The sequence below is a fragment of the Galleria mellonella genome, unplaced genomic scaffold, assembly GCF_026898425.1.
Source record: "Galleria mellonella isolate WM207_F2 unplaced genomic scaffold, CSIRO_AGI_GalMel_v1 utg223, whole genome shotgun sequence".
Classification (NCBI taxonomy): Eukaryota; Metazoa; Arthropoda; class Insecta; order Lepidoptera; family Pyralidae; genus Galleria; species Galleria mellonella.
The window spans coordinates 4327519-4343856 of NW_026442042.1; the positions used below are offsets into that span (position 1 = coordinate 4327519).

At 30.0% G+C, this 16338-nt stretch overlaps 2 protein-coding genes across 2 annotated transcripts; both read right to left on the minus strand.

Moving 5' to 3' along the window:
• Window positions 1-298: 298 nt before the first annotated feature.
• LOC128200614 (uncharacterized) lies at window positions 299-6958 on the minus strand (the record flags this gene model as incomplete). The annotated part of the gene is made up of 2 exons (XM_052894606.1): window positions 6952-6958; window positions 299-1611 (listed from the first exon to the last, which is right to left on the minus strand). Coding segments are annotated over exons 1-2 (1320 nt in total), but the record flags the coding sequence as incomplete, so codon positions are not given.
• Window positions 6959-11238: 4280 nt separating this feature from the next.
• Window positions 11239-15341, minus strand: LOC113517245 (gloverin-like). The gene is made up of 5 exons (XM_026901864.3): window positions 15184-15341; window positions 14527-14617; window positions 13238-13394; window positions 12492-12677; window positions 11239-11529 (listed from the first exon to the last, which is right to left on the minus strand). The coding sequence occupies exons 2-5, from the start codon at window positions 14610-14612 to the stop codon at window positions 11401-11403; spliced, it is 558 nt and encodes a 185-aa protein (XP_026757665.2). The 5' UTR covers window positions 14613-14617; window positions 15184-15341; the 3' UTR covers window positions 11239-11400.
• Window positions 15342-16338: the final 997 nt, after the last annotated feature.

Here is a 16338-nt window from a genome sequence, read left to right on the forward strand (position 1 = left end):
TCTTTAAACTAGTATTTGATGTATATTTATTTCTAGAGATAGTTTGTTATTATTACGTATTGAAAAAATCCTTATTAACACATTCTATATATTTTATTGGTGGTACACATGAAAAATAAGAAGTGTTTTGCTATTAGACAAATACTTTTATCGTTCAAGATAAATATTTTTCTTGGCTTTACGAAGGTATTGAATTAACAAGTTCTATGTCTAATTCCGTTTAATTACGGTTCCTTTTTTTAAAATGTACACAAGAGATATTTTCAATAATTTTTACAAAAAAATAATTGTATTTGTTTATGACAAATTCTAATAAAAAACACAATAAAGATATAATAATACCTAAAAGTAGAATCCAAAAACTAATTCTTAAATCTGGCATACTTAATTTAGAGTATTTGGTGACAGCCTTTTTAGAGACCGTTTTGTTTGTGTGAATAAGTATCTCTAGATGTTTGTCCACTATTCCAGTTTCAAAGATACGTGTACCATGTAACTTCATTTGATTCTGTAATGGAAATCCTCTGTTTGTATACATAACAACATTCATGGTATTACCAATACGCTTTAGATCCAATTTTCGATAATGATTATCATCATAAAATTTAAATTCATTTGCAAGATAATGATAATGTCTTTGAATTGTAAATAAATTGTCATTTTCAGCTACGGCCTTTAGAGCAGATCCAGAGTGTTTACAAGCTGGTAAATCAACATTTTCAGGAAAACTTATATTGTGCGAATATAAGTAACTAGCTCTGACATTACTGCTAATGCATGGTTTTAATTTTGATGAATTTAGATTATTTTCATCAATATTAGCCGGTTTTTGGTTATAACTTGCAATCAAACTGTATAAATAAGAGGTGTAAAAATTTACAACAAAAAATGTATACCATATCCACCAAATTAGAATGAGCCTCAATCGTTTTATTTGTAGGATCCTTTTATTACAATTCCACAAATAAAAGCCCCATAGCACTAGCATTATATTTAGACGAGAGTGTTTTATAGCTGGAGGTAACTGAAGAACCATTAAACATACTGCAACTATTAACCAATAAGCACTAATAATCAGTATCCAGGTAGTAAGGCTAAATTCTTCGTAAATATCTTTCCAATTATCGTTACTTTTTGCTGGTGTAAACAAGTAATAACTAGCATACTTGTAGCCCCAAATGTAGTCAAAGTGTTCAGCTTGATTTTCTATTAAAATGTAACCTCCAATGGCTATATCCGCACTCCCATTTTGCAAATAAGCCAGCTGGTCAGTGACGGTTCCATTTGGTAATACGAAACCTAAAGTAGAGGTTTCTGTACTAGGTACAATGTAATCGAGCGTGACATCCTCTATTTTTGCCATAATATTTAAAACATACTGATCTATACCTTCCATATGTTTATCATACGTGTCATGATGACTTGTTCCAAGATTTACGTATGGTATTGTTTCTTGCATCACTACTTTGACTGTACAATTTTTCATTCTATTTGGCTGTTTGTTTGAGAAATATTTTTCAATAGCAGTCACTTTACCAAGATTTGCCACTTCACCGAAATCTTTTCCGCAGTTCGCATCAGCAAATGGGTAATAAGTGAATACTTCAGTAACTTCGTCAATGCAAACCAATAATATTACATTGTATATATTGTATTTTATAAATATTTCAAATATTGGTCGCAAATTCACCACATTAAGTACTTGAACAATAAATCGTGCTTCAGGTGCCCAGTAAAAATCATATGACAGTTCAAATATTCGTGTAGACAATTCATATATATCTTCGGAAACAATTATGTATATATCCGTAACAAAATGCCAATCGTCTATATTATAAACTGATCGTACAATAACATTAAAGCAAATATCATTATTTAATGATAGTAGTATCCTATTAATTTCATCTGACGAAGAAAGAACATTCACAAGATTACATGGAACATTACATGGAAAATGGGTTTTCATTATTTCCAAAATAATGTTTGTAGTACAATTATATTCACTTTTGATGGTTGAAAAGTTCGAATAGTAGCAATTTATTGTTTTAATATTTACAATTATCAGAATAAAAATTAAAAAGCCTCTGTGAACTTTCATGGTGAACGTGTCGTTTAGGAAACGTTTTTATATACTCTGAACAGATTTGCTACAAAAAGCTTTAATTCATTTTTAAATACATTTCAAATGATGTATGATTCCAATGCTTTGACAGGACATATTTAAATTCAAAAACTTAAAGACTAGAATCCTATAATCAATATATTCAACATTCGTGTTTCCGCTGTAAAGAGTTTGAAGGGAGGAATATTGCATTAAAATTACAGGGTTCAGACAGTTATTTTAAGCTTAATACCTTAGTCCTTGGGAATGACAAGGCATGATGGTATCATGGGTGACAAAGTATACTCGGTTATGTCTATGGTACTCTTCATGCCCCTAGGCGACGGTTCTTACTTTCCGTCAGGTGGACAGCCAGCTTGTTTGTCATTCTAAGTTGCATAAAAAAATTCTTAATTTGATATATTTTTAATAAAAAATTATATCTTATATTGTCTCCATATATTTACACCTTAAATCCAAGGGTAACATCTTAGAAACCATAATGTTGTTAATAACGAGGACTTTGATGTCATTGTTAGTGATAGGATAGCTGTCAGGTCAATTTCCATGTCGTCTTCGTGGGAACTAACTTGATTAATTTCTGGGAAATGTATCACTATAGGTTGATCTTATCATCACTTATCATCCTTCATTGGTACTTCACCAGAATAAACCAATAGAGCATAGAAGTTGCAATATCATTGTCACCTAAGTATAAAAAAATAAGATTCATGTGTATTTTGTATTTTTAAATATAATGACAGCACTTATTAAATTAATTAACATTATAATATAGTTATATGTTTGTTTACATTTTGTAAAGGTCGAAATAAGTAATAAAATTAAAAAGAACGGTTATCGGAGAGTCTGGGGCGTTCCCAGTCCTCATTTCTCACATTCCAAGATTTCAGCGACGAATCGAAACTGTCCCGTCGGAATTAATTGGGTCCGATTTGACAACAAGAAAAGAACACTGACTATGTTGACACTAATGAAAATTTATTGTCTAGATATTTGGTCAGCAGTTAGTATCTTTGCTCATACAGTTTTGTAATGAAAATTCGAAAGAAATTAAGTATTCTGAGAATTATTAAAACTTAGTGAAATGAAAAATATATGTTGAGTAGGTACATGTATTTTGTTATTGTGTTTCTGATGCATGCATATATAATATATAATACACATAATAAAAAAACACATACATAATGTAGGTTGGTAGAACTGTTTTTCGATTTGAAGGGTGGGGTAGAGCATTGAAATTGCATGATGCAGAAACTAATTCTCCCTAAAAATTCATGGACGTTATAATTTATTTTGTTGTCACATTTCACCATGAGAGAAGTCTGTTTATCATTTCATTAAAAAATTACTTAGCGATTCGTTTGGAAAGGTATAGAGCTGTCTCACTCAGAAATAGTATACGCTAGTCATCATTTTCATTTGAAGGTAAGAAAGCATTAAAAGACCCAAGCTCCACGTGATCTTCCTTGGAAAGCATTGTACTAAAAACTAGGGTCCTCTGGACGGGTGGCAGGCGGGTTCGTCAATGGAGTCGAGATCGCTAGCGGATCCGTGAGATGGAATGAGATAGCAACCTCGGATGTTTCATGTCTCGTCGAATTCGCTTTCCGCTAATCAAGAGGGCCAGGTGTATTTTTATCACGATAGCTAATTGACCTGTCTTTTTGTCCTCACTCACTGGTACCCCGCCAATGTATTTCCGATAACGCTGGCGAATAGCATAATCCATTAAAAAAAAGTTTTTACACAGTTGTAATAATTCGAGATGTGAAGAATCGATTCGAGAATTTACGGCAATAATGTTTAGTAGAAGTTAAGTCGAGTTAGAATTTATGACAATCAAATTGTTCTAAGAATATCCTGGGAGAAAGAATTTTTGATTTAAAAAATAATTATTAATATCGGGTAATATAGATACACAAGTTGATTAAAAATATTTCTTCCTTAATAATTTGATTGAAAATAAAGTTGTCTTATTTATTTAGTTTTATTTTTATGTTAAGTATAATTTTTCTTTTGGTAACATTCCACTGAGTTCCAGATATCTACAGTTCTGTATTAAAAGTGCTAATGTCTTCTTCGTTTTATATTTTTGGTGTTATTCTATCCAGCAGGTTTGTAAGAGGGTTATGGAGGGTCGGTATTTTAATTGGCGGTTTGATCAAAGGGTCGACGGTGGCTGGACGGTTATTCGATGAATTTTCTTGTTATATACATAGATTTATTTAATATGAAATAGTGTTTTTGTTCCAAAGCAGTGTGTTTTGTCCATCCAATAGAGTTAGTCTCTCTGTTGAGAATGTTTGGCATTTATTTTTTGAGAACTTTATCGAAGATACCTATCTGTACGTTAAGGCATAAGATTAGGAAATAAATATTTGTGTTTTATATTTATAATTTTATTCATGTAAAAATATGTTCAAATTATGTAGGTAAATATCTATAATAAGTATTGCCGTTGACATCTGGCATTTAATTTTTATAAACCATTAACCTTCAAACTTAATAATATAAAAAATATGATTTATTGTAGGTAAGTAGTAATAATTGTATTTTTAAAGTACTTAAGTTTATGTTTGGATTTTAATATTAAAAATTGTAACATATTTTATTTTACATATTTTCCACCTATCAATATTTCCTGAACAAGAATTTTTTATATATGGTAAATGAAATTGTAAACATTTTTCCGAAAACATATACCTAGAAATATTTTTATTGAAATAAGAATGTCCGAAGAAACGAGTAAGTATGAATATTTCTACGTATTCATTTATATACATATTTCAAAATGATTATATTAAGTCATATGAACCCATGTTTTAGCTTTTATGGCTTAAGAATAAAACGATTGATAATTTTGTTATCATTGCAGTTGTGTTGTGCATATCCATAATTGCTATCATCAATATTGTAGGCGTTGAATAGATAGATACTCTATTGTTTCCTCCAAAAGATTACAATAGTAAACTTATAGATATAATCAATTACAAGAAATAATCACAGTGAGAAAAGAATGGGCAATCTTGTCGCTAAAAGCGACCTTTTTCAGGTAACCTTTGGATGGAGAGGAGTAATTATAAACAGTTTGATCGGAGGCACGATGAAAATTGTATCATTTATAAATATGGAGATGTAATAATGTAAATATATATCCCTGCCCATTATTATATATATACATACATACATATACAAATGTATAAAATATATAAATACTGCTCACATGTATACGTAAAACACTAAGTTACATATTTTTTAGGTATCTGAAGAATTAAGTATGCTAACCAGACAAATAAACAAATTAAGAAGATGACACCTTGCTTAAATAAAAATCCTTAGGTTTTGTTTTAAAACTCGACAGACATTTTATATTATGAATATATGAAATGTAAAGCAATACTGACTAAAACTAAAATAACTCTTCATAAATATATATATAATCCATAAAACTCTTCTTAATTATTAAACCCATAAATTATATCATAATGAGCGTGTGTTATGATTTTTTTATTGATCTTCATTACAATAATTGTTGAAAGATTTAATATTATAGCTTTATGTAGTAAGTTTGATTCTGATCGACATCGAAAAACTGTGGTATTTTAAATTTCTACTAATGTTCTGGCGATGAAAAAATTTGGATGTACTACGCATAAATGGCTGAATGATTGGATGGCTGGATGTAAATGTTTTTTTTTTTTATATATCTGTAGGTATGTATAAATAGATGATATCGTTAGCTAAGTACAGATACGAGTAGGCAGTGTTATTAATTTTTTTAATTACATATTAAGTTTCTATTGCTGCGCTGTCACGATCATGTTTTATTTTTAAATAATTATTTTTGATGTGATTTATAGTTTATTGTCAGGGTTATAAATGCAGCGCGGTTAACAACGGGCTTCCAATTAAAAGTTGTGAGCGTGCAATCGATGCAACAAGCCGATAGTGATTTTTTTAAACAGGTGCAAGTTCATTTCTTGTTTATTTTTTTTTTTTGTATAGTACTAGTTAAACGAGTTCAGTAATAGTTTTGACCTTGATTTTATTAATGATTCAAATGAATAAGACAGTTTTAGATCATATCACTGTATATATTGTAAATTGAAATTATTAAATTTAAACTGTAATAACTTTCTTTTTAATAATAAAAATCGACTATAATATTGAAAAAGAAACAAATGCAAACTATTTGTTTCAAGTGAATTTAAATTGAAGTATTTTAGAATAATCATTTTTTATGATACTACAATTAGAAATAAATATCCTTAAAGAATTTAATATTTTTTGCTTTATATTTCATACAGAAACAATTGTACAATAATTGTATAAATTATGTGTATATCATGCATGTTAAAGAAATATATGCATTTTATTTTTTTTTTATTATTATCATGTTACCACACACTATTATTCACACTAATTGCCATGTTTTAGTCTTCTTAAAACTTTCTTCTTTTTCTATAAAAAAACCACCTAAGTGGTTAAAAATAATATATTAATATTTTTCTCTTTAGATCTTAGTAATAGCAATATATGAAGATATATTAGTATATACGTAATGCCCATAATATTGTTGACATCTATTGGTCACCTTCTACGAAACTGGCAATCATCAATCAATATCTATTAGCAGTAGAATACAATAACTAATTCTATGTTTATTAAAGAAATAAATATTAAATCCGTTCCCAGTCATTTTTAACCATGTGCTTGATTCTCGCTACTACAAACAATCATGGCCGAGCACTGGCACATGTGGTTCGAATTGACGACACACAACTAAAACAACTATGTAAGTAGCTACCTATGAGTTCCGCTGTACATACTCTGCATTGCGCATTGGATATCTTTCGATTGATATGATGATATGTAAATAGTTTCGAGTTTGGATAGAGGGGGTATATTGTTTACTGCCATGATGTTTTATTTTTTTTTGTCTAGGCATATATTAAGTAACACAAATGTATTTATAGAAAGCCATATCCCTCAAATTTTCCTTCAGGAATCTTAAATATTATAAATGAGAAAATTTGTAACGATATCTGCGTGTTAGTTACTTAATCACGCTTAAATTAAACTTTACATGTTGATTCAAAACGAAGATTTCATGTATCTCAGATGCTGTAACCAGAGAAAAAAACTATACATCCCATGACTTTGAGGATAAAAGTAAATGTTAATCTAGAGTATAATCTGTGACATCATCATCATCATCATCATCATATCAGCCATGAATTACCAACTTCTGAACATAAGCCTTCCGCATAAGGGGAGTTTTGCCAGTAATTTTTCACGCTTGGCAGGCGGGTTGGCAACCGTAGTTAGGCTTTTAGTTATGTTTTAAGAGGGACACTGCTGCCCATTTCTCTACCATTAAGTTCTCTTAGTCGCGGCTTACAATACTCACGAGAAAAGAAGAGGTGACCGATTTTACGTCAGGACTACATATCGTATAATCTGTGTATTATATGTCAATAAAATTTGTGCTTTATGTACAAACAACTAAATATCTATGTATAAAATTTCATGTTTGTAATATTAGTAAACCATATCATGTTACGATTTAATTATAGTTGGAGAATTTATCGCTTATATATGTATATATATTCGTATGTATGTATATATATATATATATATGTATATAGGAATCATGCAATTGTTATTCTTGTTTTGTTGACTCTTCATTAACGAGGTTAGAATAAGCCCATAGGCATTGGTTCGGTATCTCGCCCAATTATTATCGTTAGCGCATAGTTTTCGGTCGACCTCAAATACGCGATACACATTCCTCTCAGAATTCGGTTCGAATACTCACAAAGCTTTGCCTAATGCTTTTGACATATTTCAATTCTAGTGTTTGGAGAACGATTTGTATTGTATTCGAGGCAATATTTGACGCCGTTGATTACCTACTGGCTTACAGATAGACCAAAATGAAATTGGTCTATGACAAATAGTTATATAGTTATTTTCGACATACCTGACTTGATATGTGAATTTTCCGTAGTTTTTTTTATATATGTTATAATGGTGCTATTTACTCCAGCTTCTATTTTGCGTCGCAATAAAAAAAATGTTGTACTAATGTGGGAGTAACTGTGTGGTCCTAACTTAGAATAGGCCACCCCTTCCTTTCCCGTGGGTGTCGTAAGAGGCAACTAAGGGATCTTAATGATTGAGGGATGGGAAGCAGTATCCCTTTTAAAACTTTCCAAAAGGGAGGCCTATGTTCAACAGTAGACAATACGACTGATGTCATTATAATCATCATCATCATCATGGGAGTAATATTACAAAAATAATTATCATAATTGAATTTGAAAATCAGAATTGGTGAAAATATTGTGTTTTATTTAGAAGAAAAAAAAATAGTCGAATAAAACCAATAGATGATTTTGGTCTATTCGTAATGTATTTTTCATGTACTGTTTTCAATTAATGAGAATTCATCGATGTACCTATTAACCCTCTGATATTAACTGAGTACAGGAAACTAGTACCTAGTAAACTGACAAAGTTCACGAGTTTATACCGTTATATTAATTAATGCAGAGAAAAAAAAAAACGACTCGCAGCCAAACTGCTAATGTGGGTGTGGGAATCTGATGTATAGACAATACTCACAATCTTATGTTACATTTTCTCAAACATGCGCTAATAATTTTACAGTTCGATAGATCAGTTACTTCGCTCATGGCTGACGAAAACTAATCATAAATATTTAGAAATAAATATTGACTAATTAAAAAAAATTACTACATTAAACAACTATATTTCATTCTTATGGGTATTATTTTATTCAACTTTTGTGTATATTACATATGATGCTGGTTTTGTTGTTTTAATGCAATATTGATATATTTTTTTATGAATAAAAATATTTTTCATCTGTTTAAATCTATTTTAATACTTTTTATAATAAGATTGTCCATTGTTAACATAATTGTGAAGTCTTTAATTAGTATGAATCATTGAACTTTATTATACTTTTTGAATAGTTCATTTGGTAATTAAGTGAAACGCATTGGAATGAGATATTATTCTTTAACGAACTAACCAATCGAAAATGTCATAGTCGAGTTCAATAAAAACAAATTTATTGTTTGAGAATGAATATTTATTATACGGGTTCTTTGTCTTAACGCATAGGCACATGCATTAATATGTAAATGCAAGTAAATCTTATTAAAATTACTTCTGTTCTTGCTAAAGAAGTGTCTATACTTGCAACTTTTTGACTTTGGCATTACAGAATACAAAAAAAATACAATTAACTTTATTTTGTTTGAAAAGGGGTACAATAGATGGTACATAATATTTAAATATTGTTTATACTATTCACCAGAATTTGGCATATAAAATTTATTTAATTGTGTTATGAACACGAAATGAAAACCGAATGCCAGATAATATGTATATTTACAGTGTTAATATATTTACCTATTAATAATACATTATACAAATTACAAATAATTCAGTCAATAAATTGAGTCATGTTATATTATATTTAAGCTTTAAAATGATTAAAATATGTATTAACTGAGTAAAATCCATTATTCTATTACCCACCTCTTTAGTTTCTTTTTAAATATATTTAAGGGTAGTGTTTTTATTTCTTTCGTTAGTTTATTATAAATGCTTATTGTCAAACAGTAGGCATTTCTGCTATACAAAGTTGTAGTTTTATAAGATAATACTAGGATGTGAGGACTGTTTGTGTTAAAATTACAAAAATCACTATTCTTTTTAAATAAGTGCGAATATGTTCTGGAAAATATGCATGCTTCATATATTTAGAATGCGTTAATTAGAACTTTTGACAATTAATAAAGTAATAAGTCCATACAATTACATTAATAGCTTAGTCCTCAAGCCATACCTTATAGTATGAGGAACCAAACAAGAAAAGGTTAGCGTTCAACCGTTGAGCCGTGATCTGCTTTCTTATTTGTAAAGAAATTTATAAATTTATCTAGTTTGGAGGAATAATGTACGTGGTCCAAGAATAAGAAAGACCTTCTTGCACCAAGAATTAAAATATCGTAAGATTCTCTAAAATTTAGAATTTCATTATCAAATTTCATAAGACTGATGAATTTTTTTTTAAATAATTACTTAAAAATGTATTCATTTTGGTAATAAAATTACTCGTTAACAGTATTAATTAAGTCCATGAATACAGGAACTATGAGTTTACGAGCATTAATATTATGAATTTCATTACAATGCCTGTAGTGTGTAGCTGTGATACTAGAATTAATTTACTAATCAAATATTAAAGGCATTCATATTTAATTAACTGTTGTTATACATTTTAGTAAAATGGATGCGTGAAGGAGAAACCTCATTATTATATGAATGTAAGTGTGAACGAGGCATATTAATATCCTACAGGCAATAGAAGTAGGTTGGTGACAATAATAATGTTGTAATTTTTGTCTACCTTCCTTTTTAAAAGGCCGGCAGCACACCTGCAATACCTTTAGTGCTGTGGGTGATTATGGGCGGCGGCAGTCACTTACCATCAGGTGAGTCGCATGCTCGTTTGCCCCTTGTGTTGTAAAAAAAGCTAGTATTTTTAGATAGATAGGTAGATACTGTTTATTATATCCTCCAAAAGATTATAGTATTATTAATATACCTATTTTAAGCAACTGAATTTGTATGAGAATTTTATCTTACTAATATAAAAAATTTTTAACTATAGTACGATGTTTCTATATGAGAGATATTTAAGAGAAAATAAAATGGGGGGCTTTACTGAGACCAATAGATGCTAATAAAATAATTTTTAGAAATCTTGTTTGTGTACCTATTTGTATGGTTGTTTTGACACCACATAAAAACTACTGCATTATTTTAGATGCGGTTCACAATTGTCTTTTTGTCAATTGTCACAACTTAAATTTATGGTATACTCTTTCCTACTTTTAAAATTCACGGATATAAAGTAGCAGGCAAAAACCTAAAAAATTATAAACGCATGTGTATTTTATTTTAGGGTAGGTTTAAACTAGTTCTGATTGGATATCGCTCCTGTACGCTTAGGAAAATTTTCAAGTAGATATAAGAAGGAAGTGGTACAAAATAATGTTGGTAAAGATAAAACAAAATTAATAATGAAATAAATGTATATTAATTATATATATATTTAAATAATTTATGTACATTGTATAGGAAGAACGAATGACCGAATAATAATATGATATTTACATTAAACATAAATTTTACAGTATCATTAAAATTATGTACAATCTAGTTGACTAGACTGGATTTTACCAGCGGTAGTTCAAACCGGCTCTCGCACCGTAGTCTTGTAGGGGACCGAAGCGACTGTAGGTGCCTTGCATTGTGAAGTCACCGTTGCGACCAATCGGCCATCTACCACCAGCAGCAGCGTCGACCTACATGATAATTTAATTATTAATTTATTTAGGTTCACCAACAATTGTTTTCACAAGATTACATTACAGCTTAAAAATAACTCAAGCCACCATATCCATAAGCAGATCCAGCAACATAACTCATTTTATACATTTATAGACATTTTTTACAAAACAATTTAGACTATCAAAATTAATATCGACCTCGTTACTGTAGCTATTTACAATTTTACAGAACCTTACAATTAGAACATTACTACCCAAATTATATGATAACGATATGTTACTACTAGTTTCCAAAGTAACTTTACCGATACCTAGAAGGAGACTTTGTATAAAAAAAGTTTGTATGGGTAGGTACGTTTACGAGTATCCTACTCGTGTTTGTCTCCGTTTGCATATAGCTGTGTTTTGGGTTGAAGGATAGGATATGATTTATGACGGTGAAATTACTGAGTACAGGAGGTAGATAGTAATAATAGTATTTTTTTTTGTAACACAGAGGGCAAATATGTATGTAATTTGTGCACGTTGCATATCTGATGGTGAGTGACTATCACAGTCATCCATGAACACCCGAAACACCGGAAGAATTGCAGGTATTCTGTCGGCCTTTTAAAATGGAATATGTTCTTTTTTGAAGGTTACTTTAGTTTTAAAAATTAGAAAACTGTGAGATATCCATGAGCATCATTAAGTTTTCTGTAACATCCAAGGTGCTGTTTTGTCTATAGGTGATAATGAATTATAATAATAATAATAACTTTATTTCCTTAAACAAAATTGTTTAAAGGTTGGCTTCTTTTTTACTTTATGTTACTTATGTAATTTGTTCATCAGTTTGAACCGATACTGATGACTATTTGCAATTATTGGCTTGAGTCTCGTATATTAATTTGTGGAACAAAATCTCAAATTATTGATATTACATATAATTTTATACCTATATCACGAGACAGATATAAAAATGACTGAAAACTTACCGCAGTGTGTCCGCCGATTTGCTTGCTTACATCTAAAGAGGCAGCAGAATGGTCGTTTTTATAATCTAAGCGACCTCCCAGATTGCTTGAATCGCCATAAGGGGTTAAAACACGCGATCCGTAAGCAGAAGCATCTAGTTTACCACGGTGATCGTCGAATACGTTGCGTTGGTAGCCAGCTTTACCCTGAAAGTAGGTATAGTTGTAAAATGTACAAAGGGAGAAACTAACATCAAGATATAAATAGTTTTGGATATTACACACATTAGAGCCATCTACTTGGCTATAGATGATGATATATGATATTTTTTCTGTAAATACACTATAATTAATATACATTTTAAAGTTTTACCAGGTTTAATTTACCTTTTGATATTTATAATATAATTTTGTTATAGGTATTTATAATAAACAAAAATTTAAGAAGGAGAAATACGATGAGTCGTTTGTTTAATCATATACACTCGTAAATATATTTGTATATATTTAATCATCATCATTATATCAGCCGTTAACTGTCCACTGCTGAACATAGGTCTCCCTCTTAGAGGTTTTGCTAGTAGTTGTAATGCTTGGCAAGGGAAGCAATCGCAGTTAGGATTTTTGGTGACGTTATATGAATGACGTTGTTGTCTATCTTTCAATCATTAAATACTCTTAGTCGCCTCTTACGAGACCCATGAGAAAAGAAGGGGTGGCCCATTCTTTTCCGGAACCACACAGCTAATATGCCATATAATACTTACAAATAATGCCTCATCTCTTGAACCTAAAGTTCCGAATATGCGGCCATCAGGCGAGGTTTTGTGGTCCAAGGTTACGTCTTCGGTTTTCTTATCTACTGATAGATCCCTCTGAAATCTTGGATGGGAGTATTCGCTGCGGATGTACCATTCTGGATACCTGCATAGTGATTTATAAAATAAATACATATTTTTAAAACAATAATCTTATGGAGTTGGAAAAACATTTATCATTGTTGTCGTTTGTTATTGGAGTTGGAAACTTAAATTTGCACAATGTTTTTGCTGATGGTCAAATTCCAACTGGTAAAATAAAAAGTTATAAATATTTGTTACATATATTTATAGTTTGTACAAACTGCGCTACATTTACTATGAATATAATTATGAAATTTTAACGAGTATACTTGATATTGCCGTAATATTGGAAATCGCTAAAATTTCATAACGTAGTAAGACCCCGATTATATTCATAGTTGGTACCTACATAAATAAAATTATACTGAATTCTCCTTTGTATGTGAAGATCTAAGGTAGGCATATTTTATATTTCAATATGCCTACCTTAGATTTTTAGATAATAATTCACCTTAGATACTAATAACTCGTAAAATACGTTTGATAAATCCGTTGTACTTCGGCTTATTTGATTTGTCTAGAGAAATAATATAACCCTGTTTGCCTAAAAGCCCATAAAAGTGTATTTTTAATAATGTTTTTAAACAGACTTATTCACAGGATAGTGATGTACATGTATGTAATTGACTTGCTGAAACTCATTGTGTGGATCATATATTTTCACAAGTCTTATAAGAATATGTCGGCGCGGTTAATTACAGCAACTATCTATTCGACTCCGCTTCTGCTTTGTTCAATGATGAGTAATTTTAATTCATAAAATTTTATGTGTTTCTATGGGGAATGTGAGTCATATTCCCTTATTCATAAAAAAATTCAAATAAACCTTCTATAAACCTATTTTAACTATTATTATTATTTTTTTACAACACAGGGGCCAAGCGAGCATGCGGCTCACCTGATGGTAAGTGACTACCGCCGCCCATGGTCACCCACAACTGTTTGGCCACTTTTATTCAAAGTGGGAATATTGCACAAAAGAAAGAGACAAAACAGTTTTATAGCTGAAAACGACCAACATCTTATAAACTTAGTTTATTTTTAATATCAATGATTCTGACGTAAAAAAAAAAAACTATAATTCTTTAAAGAGAATAAATATAATAAATACGTTAAATAATTTCAATATAACTCGTATTATATTAGTAATATACCTGTTCACAATCATTTGAGGATGTATCTCGTAATCTTGGGCTGCAACTACAGCTAGCACACTGGCAATAATGTACAAGAACTGCATTGTGGCTGCAACAGAAGTATTATTGGGTTAGATTTATTCGTAATTTTAATTAGAATTAGCGATTCGCACGGGTAGACAAAAATTTACTAATAATTCCTTCCCATTCTGATGCTGATAGTTGCAAAAAAGTACTTGAAGGAATTTTTTAATTGTATTTAAATTATAAACATTTTCAAATAATTAATTATATATGAAATTTGACAGTTACTGTTTTTAATATATTATTAGGAGGAGCTTAAAATATGAATAATAAAATTGTAATAGTATAATTGAATTTCCGTGAAATTGAATTGAATTCTTGAAATTATAGTAAGGTTTCAAAAACCTATTTAACACATAGGTTTTACTGTGGCTTGTAATGTCCATTTGTCGAAAACATAATTTCATTTTCATTTATTAAATTTACATTATTTTCAATTTTTAGTATTGATTTTGACATTTGAAGTGAAATCGTTGTGTTGAGAAAATAAAAACTTTTTGAGAACATTATAATAAATTAATATTATTAAAGTATTTATAAGATTATATTAATTAATTATTATGAAATTTAGCTAGAAAAAAATTTGCTTACCAAAAACTGATGATTCTTAAAATCTTCAAGTGTTGAAAGAACAGTTGACTGATGCTTATTCCCACCTTTCTTTCATATTTATATGCATCTTCGACGAAAGGGGGTTCCAAGTTTCCAAACAAATATCGAGGCCTTAGTTATTCCCCTCGTATCTATTTAATTTCATTGATAACAACATATAATTTATTCTCGTCTTGAGGTCATCAACATGACGCACAGTTTGCAAAGATATTATTCTAGTAAATTAAACTTTATCATTATATACATAAGCGTTATTACAATTATCAGTATTGGATGAGAGTAGATAATGAGATGAGCATTGAACTTGTGTGCAAGACTGAAAGGATATCTCAGCATTTGTTTCCTTATTATTTGTTGCTAACTACATACATAAGTATTATTTGACTTAATCAAATATATGGTCCATCTGTATACGAAGTTTCATTGAAAAACTTTATGTTACTTAAGAATTTACAAAACTTACAAAATTTTAACTGTACTAGTGTGGCATCTTAGTTCGTATGGTAATCGCGATTTTTAGTAATTAATGTGTGAATATTTGATTCAAATACTATTTAATTTATTCTTCATATGTATCGTAGAGGTGAGAGTCTAGGTGTATCGAAAATTAAAGGAAAAAGTGAGAAATACTGTCTTAGAGAGAAGTGCAGACAGAAATATGATGTGACAAAGATTGAAAAGGGTATCGTTGGTTTGGTCATTTGAAAGGGATGTGAGAAAGAAGGATCACTAAAGAAATATATCGAGTACGAATGAGTGGAGATGTCGGTAAGGGTCACCTACGCGGAAATACGGTGACAAAATAAGTGACGTGTTAAAAAGGGCAAAGTTAAAAGTACTCGTAATCTGCGAATTTCTATAGATAGATTGATAAAAGTGGAAGAGCCGAAAGAGGATGGTTTAAATCAGATCATTTAGCATTCCTTTAATACTGTCTACTTATATAGAAGGCAGACATAAAAATCTGTCCTGCAAAAAAACTATCTATCTCTTTTCACGCTAAGTGTCTTGCAATATAGGCATAGAGAATCCAGTCTTAAAGGCGTCTATACTAACGTATATCTCTTGTTTTATACTAACTTATATATAAAACTTATATCATTCAATAAACCGGTTCTATTGACTCTTGACTCC